General features: G+C 48.2%; 1 protein-coding gene across 1 annotated transcript in view; it reads right to left on the reverse strand.

The window, feature by feature from the left end:
• The window catches only part of LOC126458573 (trichohyalin-like), a 123,266-nt gene that overhangs the window by 1,649 nt on the left and 101,710 nt on the right, over positions 1-19,907 (reverse strand). The window contains exon 4 of the mRNA XM_050095747.1: positions 790-7,078. Coding sequence (XP_049951704.1) covers positions 790-7,078 — 6,289 coding nt within the window. The remainder of the gene's footprint in view (positions 1-789; positions 7,079-19,907) is intronic.

Raw genomic sequence — 19,907 nt, forward strand, 5'->3', positions numbered from 1 at the left:
GAATAAACGTAAAAATATACTTCCGAGATGTAAATACGCTGGTTGTTCATACACACACGGGAACTGTTCCTTGTAGCTGCGAAACAAAACGAGCTTTCGCTATACAGTGTGCTCTCAAGCACTGACACTCGATAGGAAAGACGATCGTCGCTGAATACTGAAGAAAGCAATAGGTATCGTACGCGCTTCGGAAGAGAAATAGAGAATCATAACGAAAATTTCTGAGGCACCAAAGAAAGCACACGAACGCATGATTCGTAAGAGGAAGGGGTAGAAAACCAAGGCTATGGGGGGGAGGGTGCAGGATCACAGCAACGAAATGACGGAGTACTAAATACTGTAAACGCCAGCAAACAAAAAAGATAAATATATATTATAGGAGAGATCAAAGATCTTGTGACTAAGACGGAGAACTGCAGACACCATAACATAACATTACTTCAAATAAGTAGAATCTGTAAATTACGAACACTTGCAGTTACCCCCCTGCGGGTCCGGGGATTGGAATAGGCCTGAGGTATTCCTGCTTGTCGTAAGAGGTGACTAAAAGGAGTCCCTCCCCCTCAAGGGCCTGCGTCCGGAGACGGATGGTTACACGACCTCTATTTGCGGTCATTTTGCTTTTTCACTTCTCGTTTCTTCCTTTCTTTGGTTGGTTCCTTTTTTTGCTCTTCTCCACCTCACTGTCTTCCTTACTCTTTCCCTTCTCTTCTTCTCATTGCCTTCTCATTGCCTTCTTCTCATTGCCTTCTTCTCATTGCCTTCTTCTCATTGCCTTCTTCTCATTGCCTTCTTCTCGTTGCCTTCTTCTCGTTGCCTTCTTCTCGTTGCCTTCTTCTCGTTGCCTTCTTCTCGTTGCCTTCTTCTCGTTGCCTTCTTCTCGTTGCCTTCTTCTCGTTGCCTTCTTCTCGTTGCCTTCTTCTCGTTGCCTTCTTCTCGTTGCCTTCTTCTCGTTGCCTTCTTCTCGTTGCCTTCTTCTCGTTGCCTTCTTCTCGTTGCCTTCTTCTCGTTGCCTTCTTCTCGTTGCCTTCTTCTCGTTGCCTTCTTCTCGTTGCCTTCTTCTCGTTGCCTTCTTCTCGTTGCCTTCTTCTCGTTGCCTTCTTCTCGTTGCCTTCTTCTCGTTGCCTTCTTCTCGTTGCCTTCTTCTCGTTGCCTTCTTCTCGTTGCCTTCTTCTCGTTGCCTTCTTCTCGTTGCCTTCTTCTCGTTGCCTTCTTCTCGTTGCCTTCTTCTCGTTGCCTTCTTCTCGTTGCCTTCTTCTCGTTGCCTTCTTCTCGTTGCCTTCTTCTCGTTGCCTTCTTCTCGTTGCCTTCTTCTCGTTGCCTTCTTCTCGTTGCCTTCTTCTCGTTGCCTTCTTCTCGTTGCCTTCTTCTCGTTGCCTTCTTCTCGTTGCCTTCTTCTCGTTGCCTTCTTCTCGTTGCCTTCTTCTCGTTGCCTTCTTCTCGTTGCCTTCTTCTCGTTGCCTTCTTCTCGTTGCCTTCTTCTCGTTGCCTTCTTCTCGTTGCCTTCTTCTCGTTGCCTTCTTCTCGTTGCCTTCTTCTCGTTGCCTTCTTCTCGTTGCCTTCTTCTCGTTGCCTTCTTCTCGTTGCCTTCTTCTCGTTGCCTTCTTCTCGTTGCCTTCTTCTCGTTGCCTTCTTCTCGTTGCCTTCTTCTCGTTGCCTTCTTCTCGTTGCCTTCTTCTCGTTGCCTTCTTCTCGTTGCCTTCTTCTCGTTGCCTTCTTCTCGTTGCCTTCTTCTCGTTGCCTTCTTCTCGTTGCCTTCTTCTCGTTGCCTTCTTCTCGTTGCCTTCTTCTCGTTGCCTTCTTCTCGTTGCCTTCTTCTCGTTGCCTTCTTCTCGTTGCCTTCTTCTCGTTGCCTTCTTCTCGTTGCCTTCTTCTCGTTGCCTTCTTCTCGTTGCCTTCTTCTCGTTGCCTTCTTCTCGTTGCCTTCTTCTCGTTGCCTTCTTCTCGTTGCCTTCTTCTCGTTGCCTTCTTCTCGTTGCCTTCTTCTCGTTGCCTTCTTCTCGTTGCCTTCTTCTCGTTGCCTTCTTCTCGTTGCCTTCTTCTCGTTGCCTTCTTCTCGTTGCCTTCTTCTCGTTGCCTTCTTCTCGTTGCCTTCTTCTCGTTGCCTTCTTCTCGTTGCCTTCTTCTCGTTGCCTTCTTCTCGTTGCCTTCTTCTCGTTGCCTTCTTCTCGTTGCCTTCTTCTCGTTGCCTTCTTCTCGTTGCCTTCTTCTCGTTGCCTTCTTCTCGTTGCCTTCTTCTCGTTGCCTTCTTCTCGTTGCCTTCTTCTCGTTGCCTTCTTCTCGTTGCCTTCTTCTCGTTGCCTTCTTCTCGTTGCCTTCTTCTCGTTGCCTTCTTCTCGTTGCCTTCTTCTCGTTGCCTTCTTCTCGTTGCCTTCTTCTCGTTGCCTTCTTCTCGTTGCCTTCTTCTCGTTGCCTTCTTCTCGTTGCCTTCTTCTCGTTGCCTTCTTCTCGTTGCCTTCTTCTCGTTGCCTTCTTCTCGTTGCCTTCTTCTCGTTGCCTTCTTCTCGTTGCCTTCTTCTCGTTGCCTTCTTCTCGTTGCCTTCTTCTCGTTGCCTTCTTCTCGTTGCCTTCTTCTCGTTGCCTTCTTCTCGTTGCCTTCTTCTCGTTGCCTTCTTCTCGTTGCCTTCTTCTCGTTGCCTTCTTCTCGTTGCCTTCTTCTCGTTGCCTTCTTCTCGTTGCCTTCTTCTCGTTGCCTTCTTCTCGTTGCCTTCTTCTCGTTGCCTTCTTCTCGTTGCCTTCTTCTCGTTGCCTTCTTCTCGTTGCCTTCTTCTCGTTGCCTTCTTCTCGTTGCCTTCTTCTCGTTGCCTTCTTCTCGTTGCCTTCTTCTCGTTGCCTTCTTCTCGTTGCCTTCTTCTCGTTGCCTTCTTCTCGTTGCCTTCTTCTCGTTGCCTTCTTCTCGTTGCCTTCTTCTCGTTGCCTTCTTCTCGTTGCCTTCTTCTCGTTGCCTTCTTCTCGTTGCCTTCTTCTCGTTGCCTTCTTCTCGTTGCCTTCTTCTCGTTGCCTTCTTCTCGTTGCCTTCTTCTCGTTGCCTTCTTCTCGTTGCCTTCTTCTCGTTGCCTTCTTCTCGTTGCCTTCTTCTCGTTGCCTTCTTCTCGTTGCCTTCTTCTCGTTGCCTTCTTCTCGTTGCCTTCTTCTCGTTGCCTTCTTCTCGTTGCCTTCTTCTCGTTGCCTTCTTCTCGTTGCCTTCTTCTCGTTGCCTTCTTCTCGTTGCCTTCTTCTCGTTGCCTTCTTCTCGTTGCCTTCTTCTCGTTGCCTTCTTCTCGTTGCCTTCTTCTCGTTGCCTTCTTCTCGTTGCCTTCTTCTCGTTGCCTTCTTCTCGTTGCCTTCTTCTCGTTGCCTTCTTCTCGTTGCCTTCTTCTCGTTGCCTTCTTCTCGTTGCCTTCTTCTCGTTGCCTTCTTCTCGTTGCCTTCTTCTCGTTGCCTTCTTCTCGTTGCCTTCTTCTCGTTGCCTTCTTCTCGTTGCCTTCTTCTCGTTGCCTTCTTCTCGTTGCCTTCTTCTCGTTGCCTTCTTCTCGTTGCCTTCTTCTCGTTGCCTTCTTCTCGTTGCCTTCTTCTCGTTGCCTTCTTCTCGTTGCCTTCTTCTCGTTGCCTTCTTCTCGTTGCCTTCTTCTCGTTGCCTTCTTCTCGTTGCCTTCTTCTCGTTGCCTTCTTCTCGTTGCCTTCTTCTCGTTGCCTTCTTCTCGTTGCCTTCTTCTCGTTGCCTTCTTCTCGTTGCCTTCTTCTCGTTGCCTTCTTCTCGTTGCCTTCTTCTCGTTGCCTTCTTCTCGTTGCCTTCTTCTCGTTGCCTTCTTCTCGTTGCCTTCTTCTCGTTGCCTTCTTCTCGTTGCCTTCTTCTCGTTGCCTTCTTCTCGTTGCCTTCTTCTCGTTGCCTTCTTCTCGTTGCCTTCTTCTCGTTGCCTTCTTCTCGTTGCCTTCTTCTCGTTGCCTTCTTCTCGTTGCCTTCTTCTCGTTGCCTTCTTCTCGTTGCCTTCTTCTCGTTGCCTTCTTCTCGTTGCCTTCTTCTCGTTGCCTTCTTCTCGTTGCCTTCTTCTCGTTGCCTTCTTCTCGTTGCCTTCTTCTCGTTGCCTTCTTCTCGTTGCCTTCTTCTCGTTGCCTTCTTCTCGTTGCCTTCTTCTCGTTGCCTTCTTCTCGTTGCCTTCTTCTCGTTGCCTTCTTCTCGTTGCCTTCTTCTCGTTGCCTTCTTCTCGTTGCCTTCTTCTCGTTGCCTTCTTCTCGTTGCCTTCTTCTCGTTGCCTTCTTCTCGTTGCCTTCTTCTCGTTGCCTTCTTCTCGTTGCCTTCTTCTCGTTGCCTTCTTCTCGTTGCCTTCTTCTCGTTGCCTTCTTCTCGTTGCCTTCTTCTCGTTGCCTTCTTCTCGTTGCCTTCTTCTCGTTGCCTTCTTCTCGTTGCCTTCTTCTCGTTGCCTTCTTCTCGTTGCCTTCTTCTCGTTGCCTTCTTCTCGTTGCCTTCTTCTCGTTGCCTTCTTCTCGTTGCCTTCTTCTCGTTGCCTTCTTCTCGTTGCCTTCTTCTCGTTGCCTTCTTCTCGTTGCCTTCTTCTCGTTGCCTTCTTCTCGTTGCCTTCTTCTCGTTGCCTTCTTCTCGTTGCCTTCTTCTCGTTGCCTTCTTCTCGTTGCCTTCTTCTCGTTGCCTTCTTCTCGTTGCCTTCTTCTCGTTGCCTTCTTCTCGTTGCCTTCTTCTCGTTGCCTTCTTCTCGTTGCCTTCTTCTCGTTGCCTTCTTCTCGTTGCCTTCTTCTCGTTGCCTTCTTCTCGTTGCCTTCTTCTCGTTGCCTTCTTCTCGTTGCCTTCTTCTCGTTGCCTTCTTCTCGTTGCCTTCTTCTCGTTGCCTTCTTCTCGTTGCCTTCTTCTCGTTGCCTTCTTCTCGTTGCCTTCTTCTCGTTGCCTTCTTCTCGTTGCCTTCTTCTCGTTGCCTTCTTCTCGTTGCCTTCTTCTCGTTGCCTTCTTCTCGTTGCCTTCTTCTCGTTGCCTTCTTCTCGTTGCCTTCTTCTCGTTGCCTTCTTCTCGTTGCCTTCTTCTCGTTGCCTTCTTCTCGTTGCCTTCTTCTCGTTGCCTTCTTCTCGTTGCCTTCTTCTCGTTGCCTTCTTCTCGTTGCCTTCTTCTCGTTGCCTTCTTCTCGTTGCCTTCTTCTCGTTGCCTTCTTCTCGTTGCCTTCTTCTCGTTGCCTTCTTCTCGTTGCCTTCTTCTCGTTGCCTTCTTCTCGTTGCCTTCTTCTCGTTGCCTTCTTCTCGTTGCCTTCTTCTCGTTGCCTTCTTCTCGTTGCCTTCTTCTCGTTGCCTTCTTCTCGTTGCCTTCTTCTCGTTGCCTTCTTCTCGTTGCCTTCTTCTCGTTGCCTTCTTCTCGTTGCCTTCTTCTCGTTGCCTTCTTCTCGTTGCCTTCTTCTCGTTGCCTTCTTCTCGTTGCCTTCTTCTCGTTGCCTTCTTCTCGTTGCCTTCTTCTCGTTGCCTTCTTCTCGTTGCCTTCTTCTCGTTGCCTTCTTCTCGTTGCCTTCTTCTCGTTGCCTTCTTCTCGTTGCCTTCTTCTCGTTGCCTTCTTCTCGTTGCCTTCTTCTCGTTGCCTTCTTCTCGTTGCCTTCTTCTCGTTGCCTTCTTCTCGTTGCCTTCTTCTCGTTGCCTTCTTCTCGTTGCCTTCTTCTCGTTGCCTTCTTCTCGTTGCCTTCTTCTCGTTGCCTTCTTCTCGTTGCCTTCTTCTCGTTGCCTTCTTCTCGTTGCCTTCTTCTCGTTGCCTTCTTCTCGTTGCCTTCTTCTCGTTGCCTTCTTCTCGTTGCCTTCTTCTCGTTGCCTTCTTCTCGTTGCCTTCTTCTCGTTGCCTTCTTCTCGTTGCCTTCTTCTCGTTGCCTTCTTCTCGTTGCCTTCTTCTCGTTGCCTTCTTCTCGTTGCCTTCTTCTCGTTGCCTTCTTCTCGTTGCCTTCTTCTCGTTGCCTTCTTCTCGTTGCCTTCTTCTCGTTGCCTTCTTCTCGTTGCCTTCTTCTCGTTGCCTTCTTCTCGTTGCCTTCTTCTCGTTGCCTTCTTCTCGTTGCCTTCTTCTCGTTGCCTTCTTCTCGTTGCCTTCTTCTCGTTGCCTTCTTCTCGTTGCCTTCTTCTCGTTGCCTTCTTCTCGTTGCCTTCTTCTCGTTGCCTTCTTCTCGTTGCCTTCTTCTCGTTGCCTTCTTCTCGTTGCCTTCTTCTCGTTGCCTTCTTCTCGTTGCCTTCTTCTCGTTGCCTTCTTCTCGTTGCCTTCTTCTCGTTGCCTTCTTCTCGTTGCCTTCTTCTCGTTGCCTTCTTCTCGTTGCCTTCTTCTCGTTGCCTTCTTCTCGTTGCCTTCTTCTCGTTGCCTTCTTCTCGTTGCCTTCTTCTCGTTGCCTTCTTCTCGTTGCCTTCTTCTCGTTGCCTTCTTCTCGTTGCCTTCTTCTCGTTGCCTTCTTCTCGTTGCCTTCTTCTCGTTGCCTTCTTCTCGTTGCCTTCTTCTCGTTGCCTTCTTCTCGTTGCCTTCTTCTCGTTGCCTTCTTCTCGTTGCCTTCTTCTCGTTGCCTTCTTCTCGTTGCCTTCTTCTCGTTGCCTTCTTCTCGTTGCCTTCTTCTCGTTGCCTTCTTCTCGTTGCCTTCTTCTCGTTGCCTTCTTCTCGTTGCCTTCTTCTCGTTGCCTTCTTCTCGTTGCCTTCTTCTCGTTGCCTTCTTCTCGTTGCCTTCTTCTCGTTGCCTTCTTCTCGTTGCCTTCTTCTCGTTGCCTTCTTCTCGTTGCCTTCTTCTCGTTGCCTTCTTCTCGTTGCCTTCTTCTCGTTGCCTTCTTCTCGTTGCCTTCTTCTCGTTGCCTTCTTCTCGTTGCCTTCTTCTCGTTGCCTTCTTCTCGTTGCCTTCTTCTCGTTGCCTTCTTCTCGTTGCCTTCTTCTCGTTGCCTTCTTCTCGTTGCCTTCTTCTCGTTGCCTTCTTCTCGTTGCCTTCTTCTCGTTGCCTTCTTCTCGTTGCCTTCTTCTCGTTGCCTTCTTCTCGTTGCCTTCTTCTCGTTGCCTTCTTCTCGTTGCCTTCTTCTCGTTGCCTTCTTCTCGTTGCCTTCTTCTCGTTGCCTTCTTCTCGTTGCCTTCTTCTCGTTGCCTTCTTCTCGTTGCCTTCTTCTCGTTGCCTTCTTCTCGTTGCCTTCTCTGGTCTCCGCCTAGGCGTTTGAGACAGTCTGTCCTCTCTCTCCCTCTCTCTCTCTCCTTTTTCCTCTTCTTCCTTCCTCCCTGTGCGCGCCTGAAGGCTGACCCACGCGTTCGCACGCGTAGCCGGTGACGGGGTAACGCGTAATTCCCCGCCCTGGGTAGACATGTAAGGCACGCACATACCCCCTGGTAAAGGCCAGGCCCAGGGAGGGGTGATAGCCTGAGCTGATACCTTCTGACCATGCCGATTGGTCCCTCCGTCTGTTTCTCGGGAGGTGTGACCTGAGGTGTAAACATTCACCTAAGGCGGGAGTGCCCTCTGAGAGGGTCCCCACAAGGAAGGAGCGCGCCATCGGAGACGCTGGCAATCATGGGGGATTCCTCCGCAATGGATTTCACTCCATCTCTCTCGACTTCTGCCCAAAAACGGAAACATGACCAGCCACCAGTGACAAAAGTACTACCGCCTGCCCCACAGTTCCTCGTCGTTTCTCGATCTGAGGACCGAAAGGATTTTTCCTCTGTCAACCCTTTCGTTATCCAGAAGGGCGTAGATGCCATAGCCGGATCTGTCAAATCTTGTACCAGGTTGCGTAACGGTACCTTATTACTAGAAACTGAGAGCGCCTTTCAGGCACAAAAACTGCTTCGGGGCACACTCCTGTACACGTTCCCTGTCCGGGTGGAGGCTCACCGAACTTTGAATTCGTCTCATGGTGTGGTCTATACTAGATCCCTCGACGGATTGACTGACGAGGAGATTCAGTCTTTCCTCGCTGAGCAGGGCGTGACGGCTTTCCATAGGGTCATGAAAAAGGTCAACAATGACCTTGTACCGATCCGGACACATTTCTTGACCTTCGATAGTGTTAAGCTGCCATCGCGCATCAAGGCGGGCTACGAGGTTATTTCTGTTCGCCCCTATGTCCCGACACCTACGCGCTGCTACCAGTGTCAGCGTTTCAATCACACTCGACAGTCTTCTTTCAATGCGGGTAATGTGTCACTTGTGGCAGGGATGCCCATGAGGGTGACTGTCCACCTCCGTCTCCTCGTTGTGTGAACTGTCAGGGTGACCATGCCGCATCCTCCCGCGACTGTCCTGTCTATAAGGAAGAACGCCGTATCCAAGAAATTCGGGTCAAAGAGAAAGTGTCCACCTCGGCTGCTTGCAAGCTATTGGCTAGTAGGAAGCCCCACGCTGCTCCCAGCGGGGAAATACTGTCCTCGCCTCTCCTCGGACTACCAGGGAGATGGCAACCCAGACATGCGATCTGACCTTCAGCACCACGGTCGTCCGTTCGGCCAGTGCTAAGATCGCGCGGTCGACGTCTCCTCTTCCTCCCATCACCCCACAGACACCAGCCCCTTCATCAGCTTCTGCTAAGACGAAGACACAGAAGTCAGATGCACGGGCCTTCAAGAAGGAACTGTCCCGTCCAGACTTCCTACGTACCTCGACCTCCCAGCCTTCAACCGGTACTTCCACCAAACGACCTTCCAAGAAGGCTCATAGGAAGCACAGTTCTCCTTCTCCGCCACGGCGCATTTCTTCTCCTGCGCCACACAGCGGTTGCCGCCCCAGGCCGTCATCCGTTTCGACTGGTCGCACCGCTGGTAGCCAAACATCTGGCCGTTCACCGGTGGAGGAAGCTCCCCCTCCCGGCCATCTTCCCAAGATGGCTGATGAACCTATAGTCCCAATGGACGATGACTGTCCGCCTACTGATAGCGGCGGTAGTGCTCGCTCGAAGCCAGGCCCTCAGCGGCCTTCGAGGTGACCCCTTCTTTCATCTTCCTTTTCTTCTTACGATGGCACTTATTCACCGGAATATTCGCAGCATTCGCTCCAACCGAGAGGACTTGAAGTTGCTGCTCCGCTTACACCGTCCGCTCGTCGTAGCCCTCCAGGAAACGAAGCTACGCCCATGCGATCAAATAGCTTTGGCACACTACACCGCTGTGCGTTTTGACCTACCCCCTGTGGTAGGTATTCCGGCTCATGGAGGGGTTATGTTGCTCGTCCGGGTTGATATTTACAACGATCCCATCACATTGCACACTGGCCTGCAGGCAGTTGCCATCCGCATTACTCTCCCCACTTTTACATTTTCCATTTTTACCGTTTACACTCCATCGTCGTCTGCTGTTACCAGGGCAGACATGATGCAGCTTATTGCTCAGCTACCTGCCCCATGTTTGTTAACTGGAGACTTCAATGCCCACCATCCCCTTTGGGGCTCTCCGGCATCCTGCCTGAGGGGCAGGGCACCTTTAAACGCCACCCTACAGTGGCGAATTGTATCACTTATAAACGATTACGTGCACAGTGTCGTCGTATTATTAAAGAAAGCAAGAAAGCCAGCTGGGCTGCTTTCGCAAGCACCTTCAACAGTTTTACTCCTTCTGTTGTCTGGGGTAGCCTGCGCCGGCTATCTGGCACTAAGGTCCACTCACCAGTTTCTGGCTTGATGGTCGCGAATGACGTCCTTGTGGCCCTGGAGGATGTCTCCAATGCCTTCGGCCGCTTTTTCGCTGAGGTTTCGAGCTCCGCTCATTACCGCCCTGCCTTCCTCCCCCGCAAACAGGCAGAGGAGGCTAGGCCACCTAACTTCCGCTCCTCGAATCATGAAAGTTATAATGCCGCATTCACCATGCGGGAACTCGAAAACGCACTTGGCCAATCACGGTCCTCCGCTCCAGGGCCTGATTCTATTCATATTCAGATGCTGAAGAACCTTTCTCCTGCGGGTAAAGGTTTTCTTCTTCCTACTTATAATCGCATCTGGATTGAGGGACATGTTCCCGCATGCTGCCGCGAGTCTATTGCTGTCCCGATTCCTAAGCCGGGGAAGGACAAGCACTTGCCTTCCAGTTATCGACCCATCTCGCTTACCAGCTGTGTCTGTAAAGTGATGGAGTGAATGGTTAACTCTAGATTGGTTTGGCTGCTCGAGCCTCGACGCCTACTTACCAATGTACAATGTGGATTTCGTAGGCGCCGCTCTTCTGTTGACCATCTGGTTACCTTGTCGACCTTCATTATGAATAACTTCTTGCGGAAGCGCCCGACCGCGGCTGTGTTCTTTGATTTGGAGAAGGCTTAAGACACCTGTTGGAGGGCGGGCATTCTCCGCACCATGCATACATGGGGCCTTCGCCGTCGCCTCCCTCTTTTTATTCGTTCCTTTTAATGGATCGACAGTTCAGGGTACATGTGTGTTCTGTCCTGTCAGACACCTTTCGCCAGGAGAATGGGGTGTCACAGGGCTCAGTTTTGAGCGTCGCTCTCTTCGCCATAGCGATCAATCCAATAATGGATTGCCTCCCAGCTGATGTATCAGGCCCCCTTTTCGTGGACGATTTCACCATCTATTGCAGCGGGCAGCGTACGTGTTTCCTGGAGCGCTGTCTTCAGCGTTCTCTTGACCGTCTTTACTCCTGGAGTGTCGCCAATGGCTTCCGTTTTTCTGCCGAGAAGACGGTCTGTATTAACTTCTGGCGCTACAAAGAGTTTCTCCCACCGTCCTTGTGACTCGGTCCCGTTGCTCTCCCATTCGTGGAGACAACAAAATTTTTAGGTTTTACATTTGACAGGAAACTTAGTTGGTGTCCACATGTGTCATATTTGGCTGCCCGTTGTACCCGTTCTTTAAATGTCCTTCGTGTTCTCAGTGGTATGTCGTGAGGAGCGGATCGAACCGTCCTACTTCGCCTATATCGGTCGATCGTCCGCTCCAAGCTGGATTATGGGAGCTTTGTATACTCCTCTGCACGGCCATCCATCTTACGCCGCCTCAACTCCATACAACATCGGGGTTTACGACTTGAGATCGGAGCGTTTTATACTAGTCCCGTCGAGAGTCTTCATGCTGACGCTGGTGAGTTGCCACCCACCTACCGGCGCGATATACTGCTTTGTCGGTATGCCTGTCGGCTACTGTCAATGCCCGAGCACCCGTCTTATCGTTCCTTTTTTGACGACTCTCTCGACCGTCAATACGGGTTGTATGTCTCTGCCCTGCTACCCCCTGGAGTTCGCTTTCGTCGCCTTCTTCAACACCTTAATTTTTCACTCCCTGCAACCTTTCGAGTGGGCGAGAGCCACACGCCACCTTGGCTCCAGGCTCAGGTTTGCGTCCACCTTGACCTCTGCTTGCTCCCGAAGGAGGTTACCCCCGGTTCAGTCTACCACTCCTGTATTGTCGAACTTCGTTCGAAGTTCATTAATATGACCTTCATTTATACAGATGGCTCAAAGACCAATGACGGGGTCGGGTGTTCCTTTATTGTCGGGGCACAAAGTTTCAAATACCGGCTCCATGGCCATTGTTCGGTCTTCACAGCTGAGCTCTTTGCCCCTCTACCAGGCTGTTATTTACATCTGCCGCCACCGACATTCTGCTTATGTCATCTGCTCCGAATCCCTGAGCGCCATCCAGAGCCTCAGTGATCCGTATCCGGTTCACCCTTTCGTGCACTGGATCCAACGCTCTCTTCAGCAGCTGGTGGACGTCGGTTCTCCAGTTAGCTTTATGTGGGTTCCTGGCCATGTCGGTATCCCTGGGAACGAAGCTGCAGATGCCGCGGCCAAGGCTGCGGTCCTCCAGCCTCGGACAGCTTGTTGTTGTGTCCCTTCGTCGGATTGTAGCAGGGTAATTTGTCGGCGCATTTTATCGCTGTGACATGCCGATTGGGCTGCACTTACGGACAACAAGCTTCGGGCCTTGAAACCTCTTCCCGCGGCTTGGACGTCCTCCTCCCGCTCTTCTCGGCGGGAGGAGGTCGTTTTGGCCCGGTTACGAACTGGACACTGTCGGTTCAGCTATCGCCATCTGCTGACGGCTGCTCCGGCGCCGTTCTGCCCATGTGGGCAATTGCTGACGGTCCGCCACATTTTAACGTCCAGTCCGGATTTTAACACACTGCGTCTTGATCTTGGCCTGCCATGTACTCTAGATGCCATTTTAGCGGATGACCCACGGGCAGCTGCTCGCGTTCTTCATTTTATCAGTTTGACGACCCTCTCTAAGGACATTTGATTATGCTGTTTTCTTTTTTTAATCCTATACCTGTCTGTCTGTCTTTTATCGTGTTTTCCCTTTTAGTTGTTGTTTTATACTTGTGCCTCGCGGTGCATTCCTAACGTAGTCTGGGCGCTAATGACCGTTGAAGTTGTGCTCCCTAAAACCACAAAAAAGAGGTCGGCTACCCCTTTTTCTTCGCAAATTTATGGCAGAGCGCACATTTAGGGTGCGGGCGAACACTACTCTCTCCCGTACTTTCTCCCAAGAAAACGGGGTACCCCAGGGCTCCGTGCTGAGTGTTGTACTGTTTGCCATTGCCATCAATCCAACTATGGATTGTCTCCTTCCTGATGTCTTGGGCTCCCTCTTTGTGGACGATTTTGCGATCTAGTACAGCTCTCAACAGACCAGCCTTCTTGAACGACGTCTTCAAGGATGTCTCGATCGCCTCCACTCTTGGAGCATCGAAACCGGCTTCCGTTTTTCTCCCAGTATGACCGTTTGTGTTAATTTTTGGCGACGTAAGGAGTTTCTTCCACCCTCCTTACATCTAGGACCTGTCAACCTTCCGTTTTCAGACGTCGCTAAATTCTTGAGTCTTATGTTTGACAGAAAACTGTGCTGGTCCTCCCACGTTTCTTATCTTTCGGCTCGCTGTCTGCGATCCCTTAACACCCTCCGTGTCCTGAATGGTACCTCCTGGGGAGCGGACCGAGTGGTCCTTCTCCGCCTCTATCGCGCCTTAGTGCGCTCGAAATTGGACTATGGAAGCATAGTTTACACCTCTGCTCGGCCGTCTATTCTTCGGCGTCTCGACTCTATCCACCACCGTGGATTACGTTTAGTGTCTGGAGCTTTTTACACTAGCCCTGTGGAAGGCCTTTATGCTGAGACTGCTGAAACTCCGCTGTCCAATCGGCGAGCAGTCCTTCTGAGTCGTTATGCTAGCCATCTGTCTTCCATTCATGCTAATCCAGCCCATGGCCTTTTCTTCGACGCCTCCTTTGATGTAGGGTATGCAGGCCGCCCCTCCTCCCTACTACCACCGGGAGTCCGCTTCCGTCAACTGCTCAATTCTCTTTCCTTCCGCTTTCCTAAAACCTTCTTGACAACTTGGGGTACTGCACCGCCTTGGCTCCGTCCACGGATCTGCCTGCTCCGTGACCTTTGTCGATTTCCCAAGGATGGTACCTCTTCACTTGTTTATCGTCGGGCATTTGCTGCTCTATGTGCACAAATGACGGACGCCACATTTATTTACACCGACGGCTCGAAAACATCGTTAGGTGTAGGGAGTGCCTATGTTGTTGGCGACACCCCAAATCACTTTCGACTTCCCGACGAGTGTTCGGTTTATACTGCGAAGTTTTACGCTGTTCTCCAGGCTGTCCACTACATTCGCCGCCATCAGCGGATACAGTACGTAATCTGCTCAGATTCTCTCAGCTCTCTCCTCAGTCTCCAAGCTCTTTATCCTGTGCACCCTCTGGCCCACCGGATTCAGGACTGTCTGCGTTTGCTCCACCTGGGGGGCGTCTCGGTGGCGTTCCTCTGGCTCCCGGGACACGTTGGTATCTATGGAAATGAGGCGGCTGATATTGCAGCCAAGGCTGTAGTCTCTCTTCTTCGGCCAGCTATTCAATCGATTGCCTTCGCCGATCTACGTAGCGTTTTAAGTCGTCGTGTTGTTCATTTATGGCACGCGCGTTGGTCGACACTTCCCCATAATAAATTGCGGGACGTGAAAGCTCTTCCTTGTGCTTGGACCTCTTCATCCCGAACGCGTCGTCGGGAGGAGGTAATTTTAACTCGACTCCGGATAGGGCACTGCCTTTTTAGCCATCGACATCTTTTAAGCCGCGATCCTCCCCCACTATGTCCCCACTGCTCTCAGCTGTGGACGGTAAGACACCTTTTAATTGAGTGCCCCTATTTTAATCCGTTACGCTCCCGTCTACAGCTATCGCCTGATATATCGTCGATTTTAGCAGATGACACGCGCTCAGCCGACCGCGTTATCCAGTTTATTAGTGCCAGTGAAATGACGTCAGTCATTTGAAGCCTTTTTTGGGACAACCAACCCCTTTCTGTAGTGGATTTTTAAGCCTTCCTTCTGCTTTCAGTTTCTCCAATTTTATGACTTTCGTTCCCATTGCTGCTGGTTTTCAATTTCGGTTTTTTACTGTTTCCTAAGTCACGGACCGGGCGCTAATGACCATAGCAGTTTAGCGCCCTAAAAACCAAAACAAAAAGACATGCACTCATATACCGCGTACAATAAAAATACATCTGCGGACATGCAAGATAGATAACTAATAAACAAGGGAAAACATTAGTTCTTTGAAATTCAAACGCGTTCACCTTGGTGCAATCGGTTTTATTTCTAACACGTTTCGCATATCACATTAAGGCACTTCAGTTGGGTGAATCCGGATTAACAGTTCGGTTTCTACATGCTATATTCAGATTATAAAACCGTCTGCACTATCTTCACGTAAGTAAATCACTTACTCGTTTTTACGGTTGAAGCTTACGTTTTCTTCATATCTCGTCTTAGGCTGGATGTCAGTCTGTCAACTTAAAAAACATTCACATTTTCAGGACGCGATCTTTTCCTTCATAGAAAGTTAAGACCTTTAAGAGGGCGTGACAGCAGTTAGGCAGGGAGTGGACAGTAGGAAGATTGTGGACCATATAGCTGCCAGAGTGTGAGAAAGCAGTTCTAGGTATTTGTATGAATGAATGCATTTTCAGTTCAATGGCTAACTGACGGGGATCAAGGAAGATGACGTGACAGGTGTGAGTGATATCCTAATGATCATCTGTTGGTTGTCATACTACTATTTTGTCTGTTAATGCAAGTAAATAGCGATTTTTCATGTGTAGGAGAGTTTTTCTAGTAAAGTTGATTTTCAAGGTGAAGATAAAGTTTTTGTGCTAAGTCTTCCTTAGAGACTGTGTCCAGTGTTATAGTTCATTGTGCAAATGAACGTTAATGAATATGTGGTAAATTTTCGAGGCTGATGGTTTTTGTGACTCATGTTGTTTCTAAGGCAGCTTGCAAGTTGAATGTTGTGAAAGAATCAAAACAAGAGGTTTATTGAACTTCCCAAAGTCCTTACACAAATCATCAAATAGAATTCATCTTGTATTTCTATGCATTAGTTTAGCGATGACAGTCTAACTTCTTTAGAAAGTTGTTACTATCACTAGTTTTCGCTCTGTGCAAACAAATCACATCTGTTTTTACGTCTAATAGGTCAGCTTCAAATGCCTCCGCAACTTCTTTAGGGAATTGTATTGTTGCATAATGTGTATTTTCACATAGTTAAAACTACAGTGTCGGTAATTTTTCGACAAGTGAGCACGTAGTGCCTAATTTGCAAAAGCCACCCTCTGAAACTCTACCTCATCAAGGCAGTGTTCTGTTAGACATAATAATGTATTTTTATAGTTAATTTTCTAACACTGCTTCAATATCACCTACTTCACTTCGTAGTAGCTGCACATTCTGATGAAATTAAAGTATATTCGACTTTAATGTTCAACTTTGAAACTTGCTTCTATTTCTTTTGGGCCAAGCATTGATTTGATACCTTATCTGTGGGTTTGTGTCATGTGTCGCCAATGAAAATTCTTACTGCGTGCTGCACGCGTAGATTTCTTTGGCGATGTTTTCATAGTCTTGTGGGTTACGGGAGTTTTTCTCCTAGATGTAAGGTGGTCTTCTGTTGTTGGAACAGGACGCCACAACCAACGTACAGCGGTAGGTGGACACTTCACAAAAATTTAAGCGCGCCTTCAAGACGTAACACCCAGGAATGTTGGCGAATGGCTGCCTTCTACTGCAGCGTAGTGCCTTCCCACATGATGCCAAGGCTGTTCTCACTACGCTGAAGAAGTTTTGCTGGGATGCCCTTACCTACTCTCCATACATTCTGGACCCCTCTGCATACGATATCCATATTTTTTGGAGCTCTGAAGAAACACATTCATGGCCGTCGATTTGCTTCGGACGAAGAGGTGCGCGCTTGGGTACGTTCATTGTTCCGTAGGCAGCCGCAAACATGTTCAATAAAGGCACTGTTGTCGTGTCTCACAGTGGGATAAATGTTTTAACTGTTATGACGATTATTTTTGAAGTTAACTTTCCTTTTGTCCATCTGTCTCTTTTTCATTTTACTGCCGCTTATACCCAAAGGCACTGGTGTAGTAGTTTCGTCCTAGTGCGTGTTCGTATATTTTCTTGCCGTAGGAGTTTCTTGTAGGTGAGTTCCAGTCAGGGTGTTTTGCGTTAGTATCTCCAGCGGCGATTATGCGCGGTGATGAGTGTAACGCTGTCACGTGTCTTGATGTTCATAGGGCTGTTGTATACTGACACCAGAGTAGTGTAGGCTCCGTTGAACATGACCCTGTTGGCGGTTGCCTCCAATTTTCCAATTTCAGGGAGCACTATGTTTGTCTGTTAAATGTCTTTAAGTATGATGATAGGTGTTCCACTGAAACCAGAGCCGTCCGGTCCCACAGCAGCCACCTCACATGAGATCGGACACTTCCCTTGCCCTATATACGTCAACAGCAGCTCGCTCTACCACAACACCGATACCACCAATCACGGCTACATCAGCCACCACAATATCTCTCTCTCTCTCTCTCTCTCTCTCTCTCTCTCTCTCTCTCTCTCTCTGTCAGCTCCTTGAGCATGTTAGCATGTTATAGGGTCTAACAGATTTTCATGTTATAATGTACAGACATAACGATCGGCGGTGAAAAGGTGTAATTCCAAATAAGACAGTTACAGATAAATATTTTTTATTTAGATTAATAAAACGTGCATAAAATAACTCTCGCTAGGAAGTCCTATGGGCTGTCAATGACTGGCCTTGGGTTGCAGGACTAGTGCACTCTGCCGCTGTTTCAGGTGCCGACCTGACGTCTCGGAAGTCAGTGAAGTTACATAATGTTAATGTAGTGGAATAGACAGCACAGATGGAACTCTCCAATCCGTTGGCCCAATTCCAGGGAGGCTCAAAGTGTGGAATGCCAGGCACCTGTACAATGGAAAGGGGACGTTAGATAAATTTTTAATGTAGCTCATCATTAAACTTCCTCGTGCCTGCTGAGCAACACACTACGTATCATACCAGCAAAGGAAAAGGCTGACTCATTCCATAAACTATGCAACCTAGTGAACCACAAGTTGTTAAACATAATCAAGTACATTGATCGGAAGCTCCAAATGTAAGGGGCAGAAACTTCTACAGAGGTCTGTTGAAGCGTTGTCTGTATTAGACTGTAATGCGATGTTTATTTAATCGTGCGATCAGTTAATTAGGACTGTCATTGTCAGGCGCCTGGATAAAGACGCTGAGATTTTTCATGTTTGTTTTACAGAGAATTGACAATCACGTTTGTTAGTCTAAATTGGCTAATCTCACAATTAAACAACTATCGTGCTACAGCGTACTACAGATGATATTTTTGCGTTTATTAAACTCCACATGATGTGACTCGAAACATAATAATGGAAAGAGACATGATGCAGCGACTTCACGAACGCTTTTCAGGGAGCCTTTATTGGTACATCAAACCAAAGAACGATGGTGAGCATCACGATGCATCCAGTACACCTCATTGAGAGAGGTCAGGTCAATACTGGAAACGGCGGCAGAGTGAGTTAGTCCTGCTAGCCAGGGCCAGTTACTGAAAGCTAAGGGAACTTCCTAGCGAGTTATTTGTTCGTACCACCAACGCCTCAGCTGCAGTTTGGCTGCTTTGCCGAAATGTATCGCACGCTTGTCGCAACAGGCTAAGAGTTAATCTGTTTGTTGCTACCATCCCACGTGTGAGTTAAATTACGTGAAATGAACGGTAATAGGACCTACGTCCAGTTTATGTAATGGAACGTAACTAATAGACAAATGTCGCCCTGATCACAAAGCCATGGCACAGAACGGTCCTTGTTACAAGAACAATCAATGTTCAGAGATATATATTAGCCCTAACATGTTCGAAAAAAGTGATTTTTCAATATATACATTTAAACATCTCTGAAGTTTATACTTCGTTAGAGGGCAAGTAGTAGACTACGCAACACAAGATCGCCCAAGAGACGTGCGACTACTAAACGCCCTCTTCAAGGTGGACGTCAACCGAGAGGAACGCAACGACGTGTAACCGTCAGACAGCGGTGCGTTCAGAGTGAACGCAACGGCAAGGCGACGCTAATTCACATACCGAATTGCAAGGGGACACCACTTACTGCAGTTGTGAAAGGTGATAGTGAAATTATGCAATATCAAAAATGATACAAAGCGTGAAGTACAGTATCAGAATTAGGACTAGCTATGATAAATATTACTTGTGCCGTAGTAAAGGTATTGGTCACCTATTGCAAATTCAGCCTTCTCTCTGCTCTGCAAGCCATTTACATCACATCAATAGCGTTGTCAAGACCCGAATCTCGCACTAGCTGCTCTCACAATTGGAAAGTTCACTGCAACGACATTGCTACTAGCACCCAGTTATAACGGTCCTCATGTGCTTGTATGTGGAAAGGTCTCTGGCGTAACATGTCAACTACTGTTCGGAAAAAAAATCCACTACACACATGTCAAATAGAACACATCGAATGAAAGTAGATGACATCGCTTTTCTTGAATATAAATACCAAAAATAGAATTTCTTACGGGTACCAAGTTCTTTGAAACACTATAGCTTTCTATTACTCGACATTTGATAACCCTCTTTCAATAAAATATGGATTGCAGATTATGGTCAAATAAGTTCTCGAAAGAAGGAAATTAAATAAACGTAAATATAGGGGACAATGAGATTTCTGGGGTTGGGAACCATTGATATAGATAGATCTGGTAACCACAGTAATCGAAACAGGAAACAGTTAAATAACAGAATCACCAAGTAATAAAGAAGTGAACAATATGTTTGCTGCCATCCTCATCTTCGACATATGTTACAATCTGTTGTTATTCGTTTTTCAGTCCTAAGTTCACTTCATTTGAAGCATAGTTTTCCATCAGTTTCTATTTATGTAGATCTACTGTGGCTGTTGCGGATATATGGCCACATAGTATGTCTCTGGATTTCGATGTTTATAGATCACAAACAAGCTTCACTTAAAAAGCATGACTTCCAGTCACCCAGACTGACATCTTTCCGCGTTGCTTTTAAGAGACCGCTGCTTATTTACTGAGTCGTCTTGGTGCAATCCGAGTTTTTGCTGTGCATGTAACGACCCCGCCGTCAACATTGCGTCAAACCTTAACGTTTCTTGTAGACGGTGTGTCTCAACCTGCATATTTCTGCATGTCCTTTTGTATGGCATAGACGATACTATTTTTCTGCACGATTACCTGGTAAAAGTAAAACCATCACTGACGAATGCTAAACAAATCTTGTCGACAAAAAGAGGGGAAATGTGTGAGAATTTTGTTACGAATTTTCAGTACAGGTAAATTGTTGGAACAACTGCCAAAAGCGAGTCTGACCTGCGTTAAAATGACGAAGTCATTTTTCCGATAAGTTTTCCAGTCAGCCTATGCCAAGCAATACACAATGGCCCTCGTAAATCTTATTCGGGTCCTGGGGTGAATGAAGAACAAAAGAGTTACCGGTTAAAAGTAATACAATCCATTGAAAACACTGAAATTATTTCTAACATGTTCTGGGGACCACCAGTGGTCGAAATGAAGCAGCTCATGCTGACGGTCAAACTTTTCGGAAGTCGACACTGTTCTATGCGTTTGTCACCA

Source organism: Schistocerca serialis, chromosome 1, assembly GCF_023864345.2.
Source record: "Schistocerca serialis cubense isolate TAMUIC-IGC-003099 chromosome 1, iqSchSeri2.2, whole genome shotgun sequence".
In the NCBI taxonomy this organism is placed as follows: Eukaryota; Metazoa; Arthropoda; class Insecta; order Orthoptera; family Acrididae; genus Schistocerca; species Schistocerca serialis.